The 23,343-nt window shown below is 39.5% G+C and overlaps 1 protein-coding gene and 2 non-coding genes across 3 annotated transcripts; 2 read left to right on the top strand and 1 right to left on the bottom strand.

Annotated features, from left to right (window-relative positions):
• Positions 1 to 920: 920 nt before the first annotated feature.
• LOC104743827 (uncharacterized) lies at positions 921 to 1,472 on the bottom strand. The gene has a single exon (XM_010464870.2). The coding sequence runs from the start codon at positions 1,470 to 1,472 to the stop codon at positions 921 to 923; it is 552 nt and encodes a 183-aa protein (XP_010463172.2).
• A 979-nt stretch (positions 1,473 to 2,451) lies between these two features.
• On the top strand, positions 2,452 to 2,558 carry LOC147928420 (small nucleolar RNA R71). Its single transcript, XR_015581043.1, has one exon. It is a non-coding gene; the product is annotated as a small nucleolar RNA R71 (small nucleolar RNA).
• Positions 2,559 to 18,983: 16,425 nt separating this feature from the next.
• Positions 18,984 to 19,092, top strand: LOC147928419 (small nucleolar RNA R71). Its single transcript, XR_015581116.1, has one exon. It is a non-coding gene; the product is annotated as a small nucleolar RNA R71 (small nucleolar RNA).
• The last annotated feature ends 4,251 nt before the right edge of the window (positions 19,093 to 23,343 follow it).

Here is a 23,343-nt window from a genome sequence, read left to right as displayed (position 1 = left end):
CTAGAGGCTGCATTAAGCTTCCTATAGTCAATACACATTCGATGACATATTATTGACCTCGTGGGAATTAGCTCATCTTTCTCGTTTTGAAAACGGTGATTCCTCCTTTCTTCGGAATGCAGTGCACCGGGGACACCCAAGTACTATCAGAGATGGGGTAGATAACTCCAGCATCGAGCAACTTCAGATTTTTCTTTTTCACCACTTCCTTCAGGTTCGGGTTTAGCCGACGCTGAGGTTCTACACTAGAATATGATTTGGTCTAGGTTTATCCGGTGGGTGCAGAGATCAGGGGATATACCCTTGATGTCGTCTAAAGTGTAGGCTATTGCTCCTCTATAATTTCTTAACTGAGTGCAAAGCAATTTCAGCTCTTTTTCGGGTAGGCTAGAATTGACGGTAACTGGATAAGTTGAGTTAGGTCCCAAGAAAGCGTACCTTAGCCCAGATGGAAGAGGTTTGAGTTATACTTTAGGCGCCTTCGACTTGGACCAATCATCGGTGCTTTGGAGTTGCGACTCAAAATGGTGCTCGATCACCCGGCTTGGTAGAATGGTCGTGTTAGTGATCGGGCTGGTGATCGGGTGGTGTGGTGTTGAGCAGCTGCACGACATGACCGAGGTGGTGACAACTGACTTTTTCAAGCTTCGGTTGTCGAGCATCATCCCCTCCTTTTCAGCCTCCCCCATGTCTTCACTTAACTCCAGCTCGATGACTTCCCGATAAGTATCAAGCAATTCCTTATAGAGCTCTGTTTCTTTGTGTATGAATCCCTCCTTGCTATCTTTTGTTAGCGCTGTTTATAAACAATCCCCGATTGTTACTTCCTCAAACGCCTCCTCACGCAATTTTTCTAATCACTCTATCCAGAAGGTTTGTCCTGCGATTGTGGGCTTTTTCATAGTTTCCTGAATATCAAACTACATAGTAAGGTCTTCCCCGAGCTTCAGATCGATCTTCCCGTTCCTCACATCTATCATTGCTCCCATGGTGGCTAGGAATGTTCGTCCTAAGATAAGCAGATCCCTTGGTTCTACATCCATTTCCAAAACCACGAAGTCGGTTGGTACGTCTACTGATCCTACCTTGACCGGGAAGTTATCCAACACTCCACTTGGCAACCTTGTAGTTCGATCTGCCAGAACTAGTTGGATGTCGGTGGGTTCGAATTTCTCAAACCCAAGACGTTTGGCTACAACTGAAGGCATTAAGCTGACTGATGCCCCCACGTCGCAGAGACATCTTCCGAACGTCAAAGGTCCAATCGAGCAAGGTAATGTGAACGACCCCGGGTCGCTCAGTTTCTTAGGTGTAGTTGTCCTTTGGATTATAGCACTGCACTCGTGATTGAGTATAACCATTCCTTGAACTTGCTTGATCCGTTCCATCACCGCATCCTTCAGGAATTTCTGGTATGGGGGTATTAGGGTGAAAGCGTCCATTAGAGGCATGCAAAGCTCGAGTTCCTGCATCTATTTTTCGAACAATGCCTTGTACTTCTCAAGAATTTCCTTGGGAAACCATTCAGGAAATGGCAATGGTGGCTTGTAAGGTGGAGGGATGAATCGTCTCTCTTTCTGTTTCTCTCCTCCTAGTTTGTCTGTAGGTGGTGGAATTACAGGAATGTCCACCCGATCATCAGCCCGGGTGGTATGATCGGGTAAAGGGTCGGGTTGCTCTATGGAATGGTTTGGTGGATGAGTAGGAGTGGGCGGCTGATGGAGATCCTCCCCATCTAAGTTACTGATGTCCGCAGGAATGTTTGGTGGTGCCTCCCGAGGTGGTAAGTGGCGTCCACTCCGAAGGCTTTTGCGAGCGTAGACTCTAACTTTTTGAAGTTGAAGCTGATTTATCTGTAAGCAGCTGAATTCGAGAGCTCAAAGCATCAAACATGTTGTGTAGTTTCTGATAATTGGCCGATAATCATCTGGCGAGATCATCGAATCGTGTATTAATTTGTACCGCATCGGTCTTCTGAGTGGACAGGACTTGGTGCATCATTGAGATCAAATCGAGGGATGAAGAAGTGTGTGAAGTGGTTGGGCTGATAGACTGGTTATTGGGGATATAGGTTTTGTGCCCTATGTTGTGACCTTCTTTATTATTGATGAAGTGCACTGTCGCCAACTGAGTACTCTCCCCATCTTGTTGTTGAAACTGGTCTTTCCTGAGATTGCGTGGACATGCTGCTGCTGGTTGAGGAGCTTGTCCAATTTTTTATTGAGGACTTTCATGTCTCTCTTGTACTTGGCATCATCCTCTCCAGTAGACAGTATAGTGCGATCATACTCCTCATTGTAATGCCCATCAGATTGAGCCAAGTTCTCTACTAGATCCCAACCTTCATCGACATCCTTGTTGAGGAAATTTCCATTACAAGCGGTGTCCAGCAACATCCGTCTCTTAAGGACTACACCTCGGTACAGTGTACTTAGCAATGAAGCATTGTTGAAGCCATGATGAGGGCATCTAATTGTGTATCCCTTGAAACGTTCCCAAGCTTCACTGAACTTCTCATTGCTTTTCTGAACAAATCTGGAAATGTCATTTCGTAGCCTTGCGATTCTAGAATTCGAGAAGAATTTGGCTAGAAACGCCTTTTTGCATGCTTCCCAAGTGGTGATGGACTCTTTGGGAAGTGATTTCTCCCAGATGTGTGCTTTGTCTCCCAAAGAGAATGGGAAAAGCCAGATTTTGAATCCATCTTCACTGACTCCATTTATCTTGGTTAGGCTACAGAGAGCCTATCAAACTCATCTAGATGATCCAATGGGTCCTCCATTGGCAGTCTGTGAAACTTGTTACTATGAATCATCTGGATGAGACTAATCTTGATCTCAAAGTTGTTGTTTTGAACAGCAGGTGGCACAATGCCATGCCTTTGAGTGTGAGTAGATGGAGCATCTCCTGCTCTTAAGTTGGTCCTCTCTTGAGGAGCTTGTGGACCATTCTAATTATTCATGACCTCCTCAATTGTAGTTGGTTGTGGTTGTTGGACTTGTTGTTGACGTAGTAGCCTAGGTCTATCGATGTTGTCGATGAAAGGACTCAAGTGTTGGCTACCTTTGGATCGTGTTTGCATGCACAATCAGTTGACCGAGTGAGTACACGAGGGTCTACTCGATCCAGGTGATCGAGTGACGGGTCGGGTGAGTTCTCGGTTTGTACCTGAAATGCAAAACAAACAAACACGAAAGTAAACAAGTCAGTAACGAACCTAAGTATATAATAGAACTTGATCTAGCAAGTGATGAAATCTTAAACGTAGCAAATTAAATTCAACCAAATGGCAACGACGCTAAATTGATAATAGGATTTTCACCCAGGGTATCAATTCCCTATGCAGTTGTAGTACAAAGGGTTATCAATCCAAATGGTTGTTATGCTAAGAGATAAGATATGATCAGAACAGACAAGTCAAGCCAAGCAATAGTTGGGGTTTGATCTAACAATCCTAAAATAATTAAAAGAAAATAAATAATCAAGAACCACATGACCTAAGTACTCTATGCGAGCATTCGAGTACGGGATCGGGTGGAGTGATCGGGTAAAGAAGAAGAGTAAGAGCGCTCGAAGGTGTACACGAAGCTGGTGATCGAGAACCAGTTTGGGTATAGGGTCGAGTTATGAATAAAAACGTAAACAATCAAGATGGAAAAGTTCCTAAGGATGGGGTAATCGACTCCTAAGTGTTCCTGACCAGCATGGATGTCCTACATGCGTCAAGCAAATATTCCATAGACAATGAATCTCTAAAACCTTGTTAAAACACTCTCGTGATAGAAACAATCAACCTTGATCACTCCACTACCCAACTCTCGTTGGAGAAACATAACCAAGCAGGCAATACAAACCAATTCATTATTGTCAATAAACTCCTTACACATCTAATCTCTTAGGCTAAATGAGTAAATCTCTAGCATTGATTAATTCAAGCATTCCAACAATATCTCTCGATGGCAAAACACCCTAAATCTACTCTCAACCTCTTGGTCTGAAAATAGCATTAATAACACCAATCTAGAAAGGAATTTATATAACATAAACAATCAAGCTAAGACATCCTAACCGATCAAGAACATATATTTGTCTATCCCATCCCTAGAAACTTTGTTTCACTACTCAGATCTCATTGCACAAAGCATAAAAATACATATAAATGAAAATTGCATTGTATTGAAAATAGAAATAGAGTAGAAGAGTACATAATCAAAATCTAGAAGAATAGCAAAAAGAAAATGAAAATAAATCCTAACAAAGTGGAAAAAGAGTTTGGATCGCTCAGTTTCTCTCCGAGAAGCTCTCGCTCTCTGTTTTGAGGGTCTGCGGCCTCCTAGGGCGAGAGGAAGAAGAGGAGGGTTTATATATGGAAACCCTTTAAACCTATTTTCCCAGTCCTGCCCAAGGGTCTGCTCGAGGCGGTGCTCGAAGATGTGGTCGGGTTACTCCTCGGATAGGTCTTCGGGTTGTTCTTCCTGCCCTTGGATCCTCTTTGATCGGGTTGAGGTTCGGACTGTTCTTCCTGCTCCATATCTCCTTCGGGTACATGCTCGGATTTGACCTTGTTTCTCCTCATTTTGGGCTCTAAAGCACCTGTTTTCATCCAAAATGTGCAAATGCAAGAATGCAACACCCTAAATGGTATAAATGTGGATTCCTACAGTTAATGACCTAAAAACGCTAAGGTTATGGTATATAAAATGCAAAATATGGACAAAAAATGATGCCTAAAACATGTAAATTAGAGAATTATCACACTCCAACATTGTTCTTATCCACTCCATTGACATTGTAGACTATATGTCCTTCACACGACACTACATTGTTGGTGTTGTCCACTCCATTGTTGTTGTTGTCCAGTCCATTGGTATTGTTGTCATTGTCCTCTCTATGTACTTCAGTGGACACTCTATTGCTGTTGTTCTCCACTCCGTTCACACGGTACTCTCTATGTACTTCAGTGGACAGCCCATTGGGGTTGTTGTCCACTCCATTGACATTGTCCGCAATCCTGTTTCCAGTGGACCATGCACCAGCTTCCTTCTCCTCACCCTCTGGCTTACTCTTCTTCCCCACCACTTCATTTATTGTGTCCACCACATTCTTCCTTTTACGCGTACTCTCCAAGGAAACAACTCCGCTCTTACTGTTATCAGCTAGTTTCCTAACCTTTGACTTATATACTGCTTCTATCTCTTCAACTTAAGACCGAATCATCAAGGGAATTATCTCCTTCGCTTGTTTTTCCAACTATATCACCAACTTTGGTCAAAGTTAAATATAGATATTGCCCACCGATTTCTGACTTCAACTCCTTGAACTGCTGCCACTCACTTTCAGATTTTATTCCCACTGGAAGCATTTTTGCTTGACTCATAACCCTCACATCTCCTCTGTAGCAAAAACTCAGGCTCATCTTCGTTTCTCTGGCACAAACACTGAAAATTTGCCCTATTCTTCTTTTCAATTCCATTTCTGTAGTCCCTCTGTCATAGGATACACACCTTGCCAATTCTCCCACGCGAGGTACAAATTTCCAAATCCCGCTGGGTGAATAGTCTCACTCTCCAATTATAACGCACACACTTTCTTTCATGCCCTACAAAACACAAGTTTCAGCTAAAATTTTGAAAAGTGTGGCATTTATACATTATAAAGAAGGACAATAAATGCATTCCAACCAAACCTCAGGATTAAAAACTCAGCCAAAAATTAGAAAGACACCACAAAAACAACTCAGCTGCTTTCGTCCACCTTATCCTCTCTCTCTAATCCATTCCCAAGTCCTCCTTTATTTTTTCTTTCAAAAAATATATTTTCTATTTTTAATTCACTATAATTGCTACTTTCTTTTGTCCACGTTTAATGCCACAAAGCTACAGTCACAGCATTAAATGCCAAGTGGCCTGCATTGTACAACATCGCCACATCACCGCTGAAGCTCAGTCGTCTCGCCAAGTGGCCCTCATCGTACAACATCGCCGCATCCTCACACTGTCAAAGTCTAGTGTCACCTAATACAAAACATTATATAAACTCGATTGTTTAATATTTTTAATTTTATAAAGGGATTTTTCACTTTCAAAGCAAGAGGGCAGTATCATCATTTCAACTATGCGTTGTGGTATGCCGTAAAAGACGTTTACAAATGTGGCAGAACTGGAAACTTCTTAATAAAATGTGGTACAACTAACAAAAATCCCTTATTTGATTCTTGTCGAGTGATTCTGTATATGTTCTGCAGAGATTGATCGAAGTCTGAGATTAATCAAAGCTCGATTCGTAATATTTAGATTGATAGAATGTTCAGTTTTGGATCAAGAACTTTGATTTGGTAAAATTCAGTTGGATATCAAGAGAAAGCAACATATACGCATATACTTCGGCAAAATTTTCTCTTCCGACAAATGTTCCTTTGATTCATTACAATCATGTTCCCAGCTTTTTAATTTCAGACTTGTACTGAGATTACATGCATCAATAAAAGTTTAATGAGTTAGAAAAAAAAAGAAGAAGAAGGTTTACATCTAAAACTCCAATTTAGAAATTTAACTTCTTACTTTTGCGAAAACGAACATACACCAAATAATGTCGTTTGCTCTACCGTAAGGACGAGTCGCAAATATGAGCACACGAATTGAAATAAAGAAATTAATAAAAAAAATTACGAATAAATCCACAGAATGATTGATTTGGGGCAACGTGGGATTTTAAGTAATGGGGAATCTTGTTTTATTATACACCAAGTTGTCATCTTCTCTGCATGTATTCTTGATTTGGACCACCACACTCACGTAATTTTGTTTACCGAATAGTTTCATCTTCTCTGCGTGTATTCTCGAGAAAGTTAGCTTTGAAGTATTTTGAATATATTAGTAGTAGTTTATATAGCTATGATAACGTTGACGCAAATAAATAATGTTTAATTAATTAATTAATTCCTCGACTAAACATTTCGTGCTGTCATGCATTTTCTAACGTAGAAATCTGTGCAGTTGTGTAAGGTTCAACGTACCAAACTTATTCTTACAAACTCGACTCGAATTTCATAAATGCAAACTTATACAAAAAAACCTTATAAAAGCTTTATAAAAACTTTATAAATGTTTTATAAAAAAATCTATAAAAACCATATAAAAACCTTATAAACGTTTTCAAAAAAGTTTTAAAAATCTTTAAAAAATCATACAAAAATTTTATAAACGCTTTTAAAAATATATATATTTCAAAAATTGTGATAAAAAAATCTAATTTCCTAATCTTAACGGATTATTCTTTTCATTTTTTGGCACCGTCTAACCGATAAAACTTATAAAAAATGATGAAGTACACTCATGGCGGATGTTTGCTAGACGGTGAACGAGTATCTGCACCTCCTAACATATGGTTAAAAGTTAAAACTTAGACGGACACGATTTCTAAGTATACATGTTTTATAAGACCAACACAATTTTTTAATTTTAGAAAAAAACTCGAATATTAAGTTAATAAGCTCTTAAGTGGGCAAGTAAGAAAATTAGTTTTAAATATAAGTAATTCTATTTGATAAAAATAAAACAAAAAAAACCTCAAAACAACGTAAAGATGCATAAAATGTTTTGAAGAGATGCCTCGATCAAAAGATAATGAGTAACTTAAACAATAAGATACAACTACTAAAAAAAACTACTAATCAAGTAAAATGATCATGATTTTATTGGATTTGATTGTTAGTGAGCTTGTTGGTAATAATTTTGAGTGAAAGTTAACTGTGCGTTTACTTGTTTTGTAGAAAAACCCCGTAAAATTCATAAGAAACCACATGGTTCATGAACAAAATATCTTCATGCTCATTACTAATGTGAGTGGTAAAATTTGTGTCGTGTGAATACAGTTGACTTGTAAATTGAATACCAAAATAACGCGTTTTTGGTCTTCTACAATTTGAAAGTGTGAGAACTTATGATCTGATCTGTGAAGCAATGATTTCTTTAAACTCTCTTTTGATTAATAGAAAATCTGTTTACAAGTTTGTTCTAAACAATTTTCTAATCTCTCAAAAACTTTCTTTAAAGAAACCTCATGCTCTCTCTAAGTTCTTAGTTCTTTTCTTTTCTTAAAGACTAAAACTTAGTAGCTAGGTTAACTTTCTCTTGTTTGTGCTAAAGTGTTCAATCGGCCTTAGCACCCTATTTATAGAACTAGGTCTTTGCCACACAATAGGCAATCTACCTATTCTAATCCTAATAGGAATTGGACAATTTCCTTTTCCTTTATGTTTAAGGAAACTTCCTTCTTTCCTCATGTTTACATTCCTATTGTAAACATGAAGTTCTTTACTCTTCTAGAAGCTTCTCGTGCTTTCTACTCTTGTGTAAGTCTTCTTGATTGTTAATAAACATCCCGATGTTCTGTTCATGTACGTGTACTCTGTTCTTCTGAAGTAGTTCACCTTTTGAACATATATCACATCTTCAATCTCCCCCTTTTTAACTTTGTGTTTCTCAAGCATAATAAATTTTGGCTTAGATAAAACAAATATCTTAAAACCAAGGAAATTCTAAAACCAAGGTCAACTGTTCATAACAAAATCCTAAAACGGATCATTAAGCCATAGTCAAACACCCAAACAAAATGAACCAAAATGATCACCGAAAAAAAAAAAAACTTCTAAAGTTGTAATGAAACCACAACGCTAAGCACAAAGCTCTCCCAGAATCTCAGACCAGCTAGACACCCCCAGAATCTCAGATCAGCTAGACTCCCGCGGAATCTCAGACCAGCTTCACCAGCTTCTTCTCCATCTCCCCCTGCTTGAGAATACAACAGTTAAAAAAACAACTCAAATCATCTTGGAAAGTGGATGATTCTGTATGAGCCTCTGTACTACTTCCGTAAGTCTCTGAAGAGCTTGTGATGTATCGACCAAAGCTGCATATGAACTCTCCTCATCTGCATGACCTAACTGTGGCATACGAATGCTACCCAACTGAATTACCTCAGATGCCGAAGAAAATCCCTCATCTGTTTGTTCTTGAACTGGTATAGGATGTCCATCCTCAGTGAGTAACCCGTGTTTAACCCCATAAGCATATCCAGTTCGAACATCTTTAGTGTAGAACTTAGCTGTAACTTCTTCTTCTGCATTCGACCACTCAAGTGGACCATCCTGAATCTTAAGAGTTCCAAAAATTGTCCGAGGAAAAATCACACGCCTTGAAGGATCACTCCACTTCATACCCATAATCTGATCATAGATCAGCTGTCCGAGATCAAAACGAATACCTTTAATCAGCTTATACACAACTCGAGCACGTTCGACTGAAGGATGATTCAGATGACCAGATGGAACCCAATTATAAGCCGCGAACATCAAAAGAGCTGCAACCTCTCCAGGACGATCCCTAACTTTCAACTTCGACCAAGGCAACTTATCTTTTCCACTTAGAACTACTGCAAGCTCATTCTTACTCAGCTTATTAACCGCATCACTGGCTTTGTTCTCATCTAAAGTCAAATAATCTAGATTAAACGCCTCATTGATCATCCTAGGAGAGAATTCATACCACTGCCCTCTAATGAACACCTTAACACCATCTTTGGCCTTTTCGTTTGGTAAATTGGCATAAAACTCACATATCACTTCCTTGACATATAACGATAACCCTTGAACTGATTCTTGTAATCCCAACTCCATGATTTTATCAAAAATCCCAAATTCATCAGGTTGCGAGAAATCTAAATTCCTTTCTTCTATAAACTCCCTAGTTATAAGCTGGGAATACCTGGCTTGAGCAGCTTTTGACACAAACACATCAGACCTAAACTTTCCCCTTGTCCTCTTGTCACTTGATTCTGCGAATTTTGACCGCTTTGGTGTAGAGAAATATCTTTGCTTTGTCTTTCTCTGTTTTACTGTTCGACGCTTAAGCGATTCTTGCACACGAATTTCCTCAGAGTCAGAATCGATTTCCTCATTACCAATGGTTTCTTCATCGCTAATTTCTTGTGCCAATTCATTCTTTGAAGATTCTTCATCTTCTATTGAATCGATTTGAGCATCACCACCGGATTTATCGACAAAGTGAGATTGATCTTCATCACTACTCGATTCATCAACCAACTGAGGTCGACTAAACCTACCATCATCTCGAGTTTCCGTTGATCTCCTTCCTCCTCTTACCAACCCTCGTCGAGTTGATCTCACCATCTTCTCAAATCGTCGATACACCCGAAGAACACCACACAATGTTTTTTTTTTCTTCTTCGATACAACCAAAGACAATACCAAAACAAGTCTCGAGCAAATCTTCTTAAAACTTAAACCAAAATTAAACCGGTTTTCTCCAAAATATAATCAACATCATATAATCCGCTCAAATTAAACCGATTAATTAACCTTAAACTCAACATCTTCTCGATCTTGCTCTTGAACCAGCCCAACAAAGACTCACATCTCACAAACCCCAATTGAATTTCTTAAAGTTGAAAAACGATTAAAATCTAAAGCCTTTGTGAATATATCTGCTAACTGATCTTCAGTATCAACATGATCAATCTGAACCTGCTTTCTCTCAACCAGTTCTCTGATAAAGTGATGTCTTACATCAATGTGCTTGGTCCTTGAATGTTGAACATGATTCTTAGAGATATCAATTGCACTTTTGTTATCACAATATACTTTTAGTTCCCCTGAATCCATACCATAATCAGCTGACATCTGCTTCATCCACAATAATTGAGTACGACAACTCCCCATTGCTATATATTCTGATTCAGCTGTAGACAAGGACACTGAATTTTGCTTCTTACTCAACCATGCTATTAGATTGTTGCCTAGAAAGAAACAACCTCCACTTGTACTCTTTCGATCTGTTACACTTCCTGCATAATCTGCATCACAGTAACCAACCAACCCTTTGTTCGAACCTTTAGAGTACCAAATCCCAAAATCAACAGTTCCTTTGACATACTTGATAATTCGCTTGACTGCTTCAAGATGAGACTGTTTTGGTTTGGACTGATACCTTGCACATATACCCACACTAAAACTCAAATCTGGTCTACTAGCTGTAAGATATAGTAAGCTCCCAATCATTCCTCTGTATTGCTTGACATCTACATCCTTACCATCAACATCTTTTGACAGTTTCAATGAAGTGCTCATAGGTATCACAACTTCTTTGCACGTATCCATCTGAAACTTCTTAAGAAGTTGTTTAGCATAAGTACTTTGTGAAATAAAAATACCTTGATCTGACTGTGTAATCTGCAACCCAAGAAAATACTTCAATTCTCCAACCAGAGTCATCTCAAATTCTTGTGTCATACTACTCACAAATCTATCCACCAACTCTTTTGAAGTACTTCCAAAGATAATGTCATCAACATAAATTTGAGCCATCATAATATCACCACCTTGTTCCAAAATAAACAGAGTCTTGTCCACACTTCCCCTGTTATAGTTCTGCTCCATAAGAAAACTAGTCAGCCCTTCATACCAAGCTCTTGGGGCTTGCTTCAAACCATAAAGAGCCTTTTTTAGTTTATATACATACTCAGGCCTAACTGGATCTTCAAACCCTTTGGGTTGTTCAACATACACTTCCTCTTGCAAGATCCCATTCAAGAAGGCACTCTTAACATCCATTTGAAAAAATTTGAAGTTCAGAATGCAAGCCATTCCAAGAAACAGTCTTATCGACTCAAGCCTTGCTACTGGTGCAAAAGTTTCTTCAAAATCTACACCTTCAATCTGTGTATACCCTTGTGCAACTAACCTTGCTTTATTGCGAATTACAACACCACTCTCATCGATCTTGTTTTTGAAAATCCACTTAGTACCAATAATATTCACATCTATTGGTCTACGAACCAGTTCCCAAACATCATTACGCTCAAACTGTTCCAGTTCTTCTTCCATGGCTATAATCCAAAAATCATCTTGAACAGCTTCTATATGATTCTTTGGTTCGATCATTGACACAAAACACTCATAGAAAACAGTTTCTAGAGTTGTAAAGTAACTTGTCATCTTTTTAAAGTCAATCTGCACTCCTCGAGTCTTCATTTTCTCATTTAAGTCCCCAATAACATCAGATGCGGAATGATTCTTATGAACTTGTTGTACTTCTTCTGGTTTTGTAACTGGAACATCCAACTCAGAAACTTCATTGTGTGCTTTAGTGATGCTTACCTGTTCTGAATCACTGTCTGAATCATCATCTTGCACAGCTACAGATTGATCGTCAAAGACAACATTCACTGATTCCATGATTAAACTTGTACGTCTGTTGTAGACTCTGAATGTTGTACTACTTTCGGCATAACCCAAAAACATACCTTCATCACTTCTGGAATCAAATTTGCCAAGATAATCTTTGTCATTTAGGATATAGCATTTGCATCCAAACACATGGAAGTAACTCAGATTTGGTGTTTTGCCTCTCCACAACTCATAGGGTGTTTTTGTAGTATCCCTTCGGACATAAACTCTGTTAATTATATAACATGCAGTGTTCAATGCTTCAGCCCAGAATTTCTTAGGAACTTGATTTCCATGTATCATTGCTCTAGCCATTTCCTGAAGAGTTCTATTCTTTCTTTCTACTACTCCATTCTGTTGTGGAGTCCTTGGTGCTGAGAATTGATGTGCAATCCCATGTTGCTCACAAAACTCCTTCATAGCCTCATTTTGAAAATCTCCACCATGATCACTTCGAATTTTCTTGATTCCTCCTCGTTCATTCAGTAGTTGTAAAGCTAAAATCTTGAAGCTGTCTATTGTATCTGACTTCTCACTAATAAAACGAACCCAAGTGTATCTGGAGTAATCATCAACTAAAACAAACACATATTTATTTCCTGCTAGGCTTTCTACTTGCATTGGTCCCATTAAATCCATGTGAACCAGATCCAGAGCTGATTTTGACTGAACATCTGGAACCTTTTTGTGCTGAATTTTGACCTGCTTTTCCTGATTACAAGGCCCACACACCATATTGTCTTCCCCTTTAAGCTTAGGTACTCCTCGAATTATCTCTTTATTCACAAGAGTAGCAAGATTCCTTGTATTCATATGTCCAAGTCGTTGATGCCATAGATCTATACTCCCTCTAGCATTGTAGCATTTGATTGAATGTTTCTCCCACATGTAACAATTATTCCCAGATCTTACACCATATAACTTGACATTACCCGACTCATCCAATGCTTTGCAATCAACTTTTGTGAATAAAACTGACAATCCTTCGTCACAGAGTTGACTAATGCTTATTAAATTTGCACGCAGTCCTTGAACTAGATACACATTCACCAGTTGTGGAAGCTCTGTATCACGTGTTGTACCTTTGCCTTGTATAAAACCATGACTTCCATCTCCAAATGTTACTGTACCTCCTTTCAATTTCTTGATATTCTGTAGATTACTCTTTGTTCCAGTCATATGTCTTGAGCAACCGCTGTCAAAAAACCAAGGCTCCTTGTCTTCTTGTTCTTCAGTAATCAAAGCCATATCGCACATTGATTCCGTTTCTTCTTGTTCTTCAGTAATCATGGCCATATTGCATCTAAACCCTGATCCTGAGGCTACCATTGATTCCAATTGATATAGGTCAGCTTTCTTCATCCAAACTTGTTTTCTAACTCCATTCCAGAAAAATTTTCCTTGTTGCTTTAAGGTACAGACCTTCTGCCAATATTTGTAACAAAAACGTTTGTAGTGACCGATTTTTCCACAAAAGTAACAAGTCAAAGATCCATTAGAAACACCATAAGATGTCTCCTTCTCAGTTTGATAGGCTCCCGCAGATACAAATTTGGTTGTCTGTGATTTAGCTCCCATGTTCTCATTAAAGCCTAATCCTCTATGAGTCTTCTCAGTTCTCCCATAGCTCAAAATTTTGTCAAGTTGCTTGGTTCCTGCAAACATATGAATCTTCCTATGTTGTTCCCAGTTTCCTCATATGAATCTTCCACATATGAATCTTCCTATGTTGTTCCCAGTTGTTGGTTGCTTGGTTCCCTCATTAATGTTCCCAGTTTCCTTCCTAGCAAAGAAGGTGTTGGCAAGAGCTTTGTGGAAGTACCTTAGGACTGGGCTCCTTATCCTTGAGCTCTTGGAATTGGAGGATGAATAGAATTTATTGTCCCCAATGGTTTCCCACACAACATAGAGCTCTTCTCTTGGAATCATCAGACTCCTATTGCTCACAACCTCAAAACCAAACACATTGGCTATCTTCTTCATTGAAAGATCATACTTCTTCCCATTGATTCCAATTGATATAGGTCAGCTTTCTTCATCCAAACTTGTCTTCTAACTCCATTCCAGAAAAATTTTCCTTGTTGCTTTAAGGTACAGACCTTCTGCCAATATTTGTAACAAAAACGTTTGTAGTGACCGATTTTTCCACAAAAGTAACAAGTCTAAGATCCATTAGAAACACCATAAGATGTCTCCTTCTCAGTTTGATAGGCTCCCGCAGATACAAATTTGGTTGTCTGTGATTTAGCTCCCATGTTCTCATTAAAGCCTAATCCTCTATGAGTCTTCTCAGTTCTCCCATAGCTCAAAATTTTGTCAAGTTGCTTGGTTCCTGCAAACATATGAATCTTCCTATGTTGTTCCCAGTTTCCTCATATGAATCTTCCACATATGAATCTTCCTATGTTGTTCCCAGTTGTTGGTTGCTTGGTTCCCTCATTAATGTTCCCAGTTTCCTTCCTAGCAAAGAAGGTGTTGGCAAGAGCTTTGTGGAAGTACCTTAGGACTGGGCTCCTTATCCTTGAGCTCTTGGAATTGGAGGATGAATAGAATTTATTGTCCCCAATGGTTTCCCACACAACATAGAGCTCTTCTCTTGGAATCATCAGACTCCTATTGCTCCCAACCTCAAAACCAAACACATTGGCTATCTTCTTCATTGAAAGATCATACTTCTTCCCATTGATTCCAATTGATATAGGTCAGCTTTCTTCATCCAAACTTGTCTTCTAACTCCATTCCAGAAAAATTTTCCTTGTTGCTTTAAGGTACAGACCTTCTGCCAATATTTGTAACAAAAACGTTTGTAGTGACCGATTTTTCCACAAAAGTAACAAATCAAAGATCCATTAGAAACACCATAAGATGTCTCCTTCTCAGTTTGATAGGCTCCCGCAGATACAAATTTGGTTGTCTGTGATTTAGCTCCCATGTTCTCATTAAAGCCTAATCCTCTATGAGTCTTCTCAGTTCTCCCATAGCTCAAAATTTTGTCAAGTTGCTTGGTTCCTGCAAACATATGAATCTTCCTATGTTGTTCCTAGTTTCCTTATATGAATCTTCCACATATGAATCTTCCTATGTTGTTCCCAGTTGTTGGTTGCTTGGTTCCCTCATTAATGTTCCCAGTTTCCTTCCTAGCAAAGAAGGTGTTGGCAAGAGCTTTGTGGAAGTACCTTAGGACTGGGCTCCTTACCCTTGAGCTCTTGGAATTGGAGGATGAATAGAATTTGTTGTCCCCAATGGTTTCCCACACAGCATAGAGCTCTTCTCTTGGAATCATCAGACTCCTATTGCTCCCAACCTCAAAACCAAACACATTGGCTATCTTCATCATTGAAAGATCATACTTCTTCCCCTTGATTGTGAAAGCAATGTGACCAGATCCTAACTCAGCATCCTTCCTTGCATATGTGTGCAGCTTGACTGTGGGTAAAAACTCACAACTCTCTTCTTTGTAGCCCTCCATGCAAAGCCCCATGAACTTGGTTAGGTTGCTCTTCTCAAAAAGGTACTCCACATCTTTGTCAATGGCTAGCTTCTCCATGGTCTCCTTGTGTGGATACCTGGTTCCCAGGAACTCCATTCTCATGAAGGCTTCATAAAATTGCCTCTTTGTCAATCCACAAGATTCTGCTTCTCCATCATCCTCTCCCTCTTCTTCTTCACTTTCTTCTTCACTCTCACTCTCAACCTCCTCTTGTTCAATCTCAACTGCTGGCCTCTTCCCTTTGGCCTTGTTTCTCCTCATGAAATCACTAAGAGTTGGCTCCCTTTCTTCTTCACTTTCAGTCCTCTCAGGATCTTCCTCAACTGACTCTCTCCTTGGACACGGCATCTGGCTCGACCGGCTGCTCGAACGGCCACTCGGTCGAGTGCATGATCGAGTGGGGCGTCGAGTGGCTCTTCCAGCTTCTCCTCTTGATTCAAGGCTAGCATCATGACGTTCCATGGAGGTTGCAGCGGTTTGTTGAGACTTCCTAGTGATTCTTGAAGACATTTTTCAAAAAGAACTGAAGGGAATAGACTCAAAGCTCAAAGTTAATAGGTTAGTGACCCAAAAACTTGAAAGAACTAAGCTTGAGCAAAAGATAAGCTATGAGAGAGACTTTAAAACTTGAATTTAATTGTTTTGAGCAAATGAGAGAATGTGAGAGGTATAATCTCATGCTAGGTCTATATAAAGAAGCTAAGGGGACAAAGAGACAAGGGTGGAGCGTCCATACCATTCAAATTTGAAATGGGAATCTTGGACCTGCTTTTTGCTGCCACTCGACCCCACACTCGACTGTACACGGTCGAGCACCTTGACCAAATTTTGAAATTTCAAAATTTTTCTTCTTGTTCTTCCCTCCACTTGATCGTTCTAGCGATTTGAAGATCAAATGGGCCTTAATTCCTTTCTAGCTCGGTCGAGTACCTCTCGTGGGCAGGTCGAGTGGGCCTGCGAGTCTCCCTCTCCAAGTCTAAATCTCTCCTTACCCAACTACATTTTCACCTAAAGGCCTGTCCAACACAAACATAAAAGAAAACACATCAAAACTACAAGGAAAATAAACCATATTTACAAAGGATACCTTAGGGACTTCCTCCCTAGTGAGCTTGTTTAAAGTCACTAAGCTTGACTTTGGTGTCCTTTTTAGACTTGGTTTAGATACCAAGGAGGTGATGAAATCCTCCCTGGAACCTCTTGATCACTGTGAAGTTGATCCTTGATCTCCTCACCCTTAACACACAAACCATATTTCTTCTTGATTTTGAGCCTTGGTCTTGCTTTCCTTAAAGACCTCTTGTTCAGCTTAACTTGGAGATCCTCAACCATACTAGTCAACTCTTGAACTGACCTCTTAAGCTTTTTCCACAGAATCATCTTGAAAGGAGAACTTAGCCTTTGGAATTGCTTCACCACTTAAGCCTTCTTGACCTCCTTTGTCCTTGATAGTAAAAGGTTGATCATCAATGGTAGGAAGGTTGGTTGGGTTATAGATGTTAAACTTCATGGCTATATCTTCAGCAATGTTCAAGGTCACAAGATCCTCTTTGACATCAATAACTGCTCCAACAGTGGCTAAGAATGGCCTTCCAAGAATGATTGGATCTTCAGGTTCCTTGTCCATCTCCAACACCACAAAATCAGTGTGAACCCTTGCCTTCCCTATCTTGACTGGGACATTCTCTAACCTTCCAACTATCTCTTTATTTGACCCATCAGCTAGACATATATGAAGGTTGGTGGATTTGAAATCAGTTCTCCCAAGCTTTTGTGCTATGGAGTATGGCATCACACTTGTTGAAGCTCCCAAATCACACAGGCATTGGTTGTAGTGAAGATAGCTAAGTGTGCAAGGCAGATAGAATGGACCTGGATCCTTAAGCTTGATTGGAATGATAACTCCTCCAAGGTCCTCAAGATCCTTCTCATCTTGAGCTTCAGCCTTCTTCTTTGACAAATCAAGCAAAAAATCTTTGTAGAAAGGATATGGATCATACTGTTCCAAGGCAGGTCCTCTCTCTTCTTCTTGGTAAGCAATGGTGATCTCTTTTATGGCCATCACTTCTTCTTCTTTCTCAATCATAACCACTTCCTTCAAAGCCTTCTCTTCCTCTTGTTGCTTAGCCATCATCTCCTTTCTCTCAATGATTTCCCTAAGCTCCTTAATCTTTTGTGCTTTGAAACATCCTGGAAATGGAAGAGGTGGCTTGTAAGCAGGAGGAATGTACTTAGCAGGCTTGGCAGCTTCTGAGTCTGCAACTCGATCGACCACTCGAGCATGCACTCGGTCGAGTGGCTGTTCGAGTACTTGGTCGAGTGCAATAGCGGACTCCAGTTGCTTTGCCCAAACGTCACTTGGGGCTTCAGGAACTAATGAATTCCCCCAAACTTGGACTTCACTGTCCTAAGTGACTTCCTCATCAGAGATATGAATGGCTTTTGCAGTGAACTCCCTTGGATTTTGAACAGCTTTTCCAGGGAGTTGGTTGGGTTTAGGAGCTGAAGTAGAGGCAATGTTACTCTCCATATACTTTACTCTGGAGTTGAGACCTTCAAACTTCATGTTCAGATCATTGTACTGTGATGTGAGCCTTTGATTCAATTCAGCAAACTGTTTGGCTTCCTCAATCTTGCCTTGTGTTTGCCCAATCAACAACTGTTGCATCATTGCTCTTTAAGTCTTGTTCTTGGCCTTGGTTAGTCTGAAACCCTGGTGGGGGACACAATTGGGGCTGGAACACCTGATGTTGTTGCTTGGGGATGTAGTTTTGTTGCTGTTGTTGAGGCTGGGGAGGTGGATAGACTTGGTCTTGAGGGTTGGCCACATTGGTTCTCCTATAAGAGAGGTTGTTCTGTTTGAAACCTCCTTGGTTGTAGCCTTTGTATCCTCCCTGGTTTTGCATGTAGCATAGCTCAACAAATTCAGGCTTCCCCTCTTGAACTGGAGCTTCTTCTTCACCAATGAAGTGAATGGACTTGGACTGGCTTAGGAGTATCTTGTCAAGCTTCTCATTGACCATCTTTAAATCCTTCTTATACTTGTCCTCTTGATCAGTTGAGGAGCCCCTTATGGTCCTATCATAATCCTCATTATAATTGCCATCAGATTGAGCAAGATTCTCAACTAATTCTCATCCTTCTTCCACATTCTTATTGAGGAAGTTTCCATTAGAGGCTGTATCAAGAAGCATCCTGATCTTGGGAAGTACTCCTCTATACAAAGTGCTTAGAAGTGACTCATTGCTGAAGCCATGGTGAGGACACTGAGTCTGGAATCCTTTAAACCTCTCCAAAGCTTCACAAAAGCTCTCATTATTCCTTTGAGCAAACCCTGAAATTTCATTCCTTTGAGCAAACCCTGAAATTTCATTCCTCAACCTAGCAGTCCTTGCATTGGAGAAGAACTTGGCCAGAAAAGCTTTCTTGCATGCATCCCATGTGGTGATAGCTCCATTAGGAAGAGTCTTCTCCCAAAGGTGAGCTTTGTCTCCAAGAGAAAATGGGAAGAGCCTTAATTTGAATCCATCTTCACTCACTCCATTGATCTTTGTGAGTCCACATATTCTGTCAAACTCATCAAGGTGATCTAGTGGATCCTCCATTGGCAACCCATGAAATTTGTTGGCTTGTATCATTGAGATCAATCCACTCTTGATCTCAAAGTTGTTGTTTGCTACTGAAGGTGGCACAATTCCAGCCCTTTGGTTGTGGGTATTGGGTGCATCTCCTGCACCAATGTGCCTTGGTCTCTGCTCATGGATAGCTGGTTGCTCCATGATGTCTTGATCTTCTTGTTGCTGAACTACTCTTCCTTGCTTATGTCTCAAACTCTTTTGTAGTCTGTGGATGTTGTCAATAGGCTGTTGAAGACTGTCTTTGCCTTTTGACCTTGTGTGCATCAACAAACTCTACTACACACTCGAACAGGTACACGGTCGAGCGCAGGCTCGAGTGGGTGGTCGAGTCGACTGGGAAGTAATGGCTATTTGGATCCGGCTTCTGGCTCGATCAAGTGCTCGATCCCAACTCGGTCGAGTGGTGGTCGAGTAGGTGGTCGAGTGGGTACCTGAAACTCAAAACAGCCAAGCAAAGGAAGATTCGAGTTCAGTAACTTCACAAGTGTTTAAACGAACTTAATCTTAGACTAATAATGATCCTAAATGTCACAAAACAAACTCAAATGGGCAACGGCGCCAAATTGAAACTGACTATTTGTGTGGTGTGGTGAATGAATGATGTATGGAATGATGAGTTATGAATGAATGGATGTCAGGGTGTTTCAATTCCCCTTATGTAATTGTAGTATAAGAGGTGTCAATCCAATCTGAGTGTTTGTGAACAATCAAGATGTGCATATGAATCTAAGTCAAGCCAGATGTAAAGGTTGTTTGTCACTAACAATCCTATAATGAGATATGAAATGCAGAAAGTAAAAACAACTAGAACAAGATACTAAATGCAAACAGAACAGACAAATTAAAGCTATAATGAAACTAGAACAGAAATAGACACTATGCTAATGAACTAATGCAAGACAAGTAATGAATAGAAAACTAAGTGAATGCAATAGAAATGAAACAGGAATGAAACAAGACAATCACAAATCATAAACACAAGTTCTGGGGATGAACTCGAGCAGCACTCGACCGAGTGTAGGTCGAGTACGTGGTCGAGCTAGACTTAAACGTGAAAACAGAGCAACACAAGAAAAATAGAGCAATGCAAAAACTAATCAAACAACAAGCAGGCAATGATATTTAGACTAAGATATTAATAAACAAAGAAGGCCTTGAGGAGGGATTCATGGGCTGAGCTAATCATTGTGGTTATCTAACTTGGTCAACAAATCTCAAGCAAACTTATAGCTGATCTCTAGACATACTATTCTAAGACATGTTTAATCCAATCTCATGGCAAGAAACAATCAAACCAAACATTTCTAGACTTGTTCTCACAAAGTAAAGAATCTACACAAGCAGGCATTAAGAAATACATCTCAAACCAAACAAGACTTCTAATCTCTTAGCAAGCCTAATGGTAAGCTCTAGATCTAGCCTTATCTATGCTCCTTAAACATTGGTGTGATGCTAAGATGCTTGAAATCAAACCCTACCTTCTCAGATATAGGATCAACATTAAGAACATCTAGCCTAGAAGAGATCTACAACAATCAAGCTTGACCAAATCAAATAAACCACAAGATCAACCCAGCCTAACCCATCCTCAAGGTCCTAAGCAAACTACTCACAAGAACACATGGTGAAATAAGTCAAAAACCCAGAAAATATTGAAACTTGCATCATTAGAAAGATGAAACAGAGATCTACAATATTGATGAAGAAATAAAACTCGAAATCTTAATATCTTGAAAGTTATGAAACCAACAAAATACAAGAATCTAGTCTTTCTTTCTTAAACAAGTACAAAATCTAAAAAAAAATAAAAGAAAGTGCAAAAGGAATAAAATCTAAAAAAGGTAAAAACTAGGTTTTAGACTCTCTAAAAAGCTGGACTCTCTGGTGGCTGCAGGTACAAGGGCTTTATATAGGAGGTGAGGTGGAAGCCCTAAAAATACAAAAAGTCAAAGCAGTCAACGGCTCGGTCAACTCGACCAGTGCTCGGTCGAGTGGCTGGTCGAGCTGGCTTCTCTCATGCATTCTCCACTCGGTCGAGTCCTTCTCAGCACACGGTCGAGTGTCTGGTCGAGTGTGCGGTCGAGTTGGACTCCGGACCTTGATTCTTCAGCCTTAACTTTCTTGTTTTCTCCTCAGGATTGCTTCACTTCTCCTTAGCATTGCTTCCATGCTCCTTAAGCTCCAAAATCACCTGTTTATGCATGAAAAGATGCAAATGCAATGCAACTATACTCTAATGCATGATTAGTCCTAAAGCTACACAATAATGACCTAATTGGATAGCAAAAGATGCAAAAGTTGTGGATAAACTAAGGGAAAACAAGGTAAAATATATGAACATCACATCTCTTAACTTGATTGTTGGACATTCTCGGATAAAATGACCATATCCCTTACATTCATGACACTGCATATCAGCCTTTTTGTCTTCACTTGTCTTCTTGAATGAATTACTCTTCTTTTGACCTTGACCTTGTTCTATCCTTCTTAAAGCTCGATCAAATCTCCTTACCAACAAGCTCACAACATCTTCTTCTCCTTGATCAGTTAAGTCTTTGCTTACTGCGAGAGCTATTCCTTTTGATTTCTTAATCCCATTAAGGTCCATCTCGTGTGCCTGTAGCATTCCGACCACTTCACCGTAACTGAGATTTTCTAAATCTTGAGAGACCGTTAAGGCTGTTTTGTATCCCATAAACCTAGATGGAAGACACCTTAAAAATTTTTTGACTAACTTCTGATCCTTATACGTCTTCCCAAGAGTTAAGGCTTCTTGTGATAGAGCACTCAACTTTGAACTAAAGTCTGAAATTGATTCATGTTCCTCCATCTTTAGATTCTCAAATCTAGAAGCCAACATATCCTTTCTTGAATTCTGCACTTTTGTTGTACCTTCATAATGAATTTGAAGGATATCCCATGCTTCTTTAGCAGTTTCACATCCTTGAATTAAGTCAAACTGTTTTCTCCCAACACTGCAATGAATAGCACTTAAGGTTCTTGAGTTGTATTTTGATCTCTTTTGTTCTTCATCAGGTCCATTCTGCTTCGGGTTTGGGAATTCGCTTGCCTGATTCATCCTTGATCGTTGGTTCCTCCCACTTTTCTAGAACAGTCTTCCAAGCAAGGCGGTCAATACCTCCTATGATGGATTTGATCCTCGACTTCCAAAACCCATAATTTCCATCATCCAAGATGACTATGTTGTTGTTGATCAGATCTCCGTAGCTATCCATCCTGTCCGCAGAATCTCACCTGTAGTAATCCGAACAAGTATTGCTCTGATACCAATTGAAAGTGTGAGAACTTATGATCTGATCTGTGAAGCAATGATTTCTTTAAACTCTCTTTTGATTAATAGAAAATCTGTTTACAAGTTTGTTCTAAACAATTTTCTAATCTCTCAAAAACTTTCTTTAAAGAAACCTCATGCTCTCTCTAAGTTCTTAGTTCTTTTCTTTTCTTAAAGACTAAAACTTAGTAGCTAGGTTAACTTTCTCTTGTTTGTGCTAAAGTGTTCAATCGGCCTTAGCACCCTATTTATAGAACTAGGTCTTTGCCACACAATAGGCAATCTACCTATTCTAATCCTAATAGGAATTGGACAATTTCCTTTTTCTTTATGTTTAAGGAAATTTCCTTCTTTCCTCATGTTTACATTCCTATTGTAAACATGAAGTTCTTTACTCTTCTAGAAGCTTCTCGTGCCTTCTACTCTTGTGTAAGTCTTCTTAATTGTTAATAAACATCCCGATGTTCTGTTCTTGTACCTGTACTATGTTCTTCTGAAGTAGTTCACCTTTTGAACATATATCACATCTTCACAATTTACTACATGCCAAAAAAAAAAAAAAAAAGTAAAGAAGATGACAGACTGAAGTGTCGACATTAAAATTGTAAATACTATTATTTAATTACAGATGATATTTCTTTAAATTAGAGTATTACTTAATAGCTGCATGGAATCAGAA

The sequence above is a fragment of the Camelina sativa genome, chromosome 14, assembly GCF_030686135.1.
Source record: "Camelina sativa cultivar CO46 ecotype springtype chromosome 14, ASM3068613v1".
Lineage (NCBI taxonomy): Eukaryota > Viridiplantae > Streptophyta > Magnoliopsida > Brassicales > Brassicaceae > Camelina > Camelina sativa.
The sequence above is the reverse complement of the archived record's forward strand: the minus strand, read 5'-3'. Positions and strand labels throughout refer to the sequence as shown.